This window comes from Ursus arctos, unplaced genomic scaffold (assembly GCF_023065955.2).
Source record: "Ursus arctos isolate Adak ecotype North America unplaced genomic scaffold, UrsArc2.0 scaffold_9, whole genome shotgun sequence".
Taxonomy (NCBI): Eukaryota; Metazoa; Chordata; class Mammalia; order Carnivora; family Ursidae; genus Ursus; species Ursus arctos.
This window is the reverse complement of record NW_026623111.1, coordinates 37,114,573-37,115,562: the sequence shown is the minus strand read 5'-3', so window position 1 is coordinate 37,115,562 and position 990 is coordinate 37,114,573. Positions and strand designations below refer to the sequence as shown.

The following is a 990-nucleotide window of genomic DNA, read 5'->3' as shown; positions in this document are numbered from 1 at the left end:
AGTTTGCCATTGAAAAGACTAAGGCAAAGAGAGGTTAAGTAACTGCCAGAGTTCATATAGCTAATCGGTAGCGGAGCTGAGACTCAAATCCAGGCAGCATGGTAGCAAAGCTACATGACCGGTCACACTCAGGAGCGCTGTGAGTGAAGCATTCAGAAGGAGGAACTGAATGTAGACAGATGTCATCGCCTATCTATTGTTTTTCCAGGTTTCTTCCCAAGGAAATAGGCCAACTGCTCCAATCAACAGCAGTCCCGTCACAACTTCATCATGTTTCCCTTGACCAGAAATGCACTAAATAGGTTCAAGATTCGAAGCATTCAACAAATTAGGTCAAGACAGAGCCACGAAAATCATTCACAAGATTTCCATAACAAATACGGTAACACTGTACTAGCCAGTGGGACCGCTTTCTGTGTAGTTGCATGGGTGTTTATAGCCACAGAGATTGGAGTAAAATGGAATCTATCTCCTGTCGGCAGAGTCACCCCAAAAGAGTGGAATGATGAGTAACCATCAAAGTTACTGTAATACAAAATTGTTTCAAAATAAACTTGTCATTTAAGCACTCTGCTGCTCATTAAAATATAGCATAATTGAAGAAATAAAATACATTTGAAACCTTTAAAAAGTTGTTGAAAATACTCATTATAGCGCCTGGAAGCAAAACAGTAGCAGTGGGTATAGGTTATAGGAGATTATGAATAATAAATATTTGAAAGTAGAATTAATAATGCATGTATTTTTCTGGCTTAATGATTTACAGTAGGTATCCCTTAGTAGGTATACACACATATGTACCTTATAAATTTGTTTGGCAAATTCTGTTGAATCTTTCCTTAAAACGTATTCATGATAAAAAAATGTTCATCATCTGACTATTTTTCACATCCTTAATCTTTCCCATCATGAGCTGTATCACCATACTCTTACCCAGGTTATTATAAAAACTTTCTCACCAGTCTCCTTGCTTCAACACATGATGTCCCA

General features: G+C 37.6%; 1 protein-coding gene across 1 annotated transcript; it reads left to right on the top strand.

The window, feature by feature from the left end:
• Nucleotides 1–270: 270 nt before the first annotated feature.
• Nucleotides 271–513, top strand: LOC113262375 (cytochrome c oxidase subunit 7B2, mitochondrial). Its single transcript, XM_026508677.1, has one exon. The coding sequence runs from the start codon at nt 271–273 to the stop codon at nt 511–513; it is 243 nt and encodes an 80-aa protein (XP_026364462.1).
• Nucleotides 514–990: the final 477 nt, after the last annotated feature.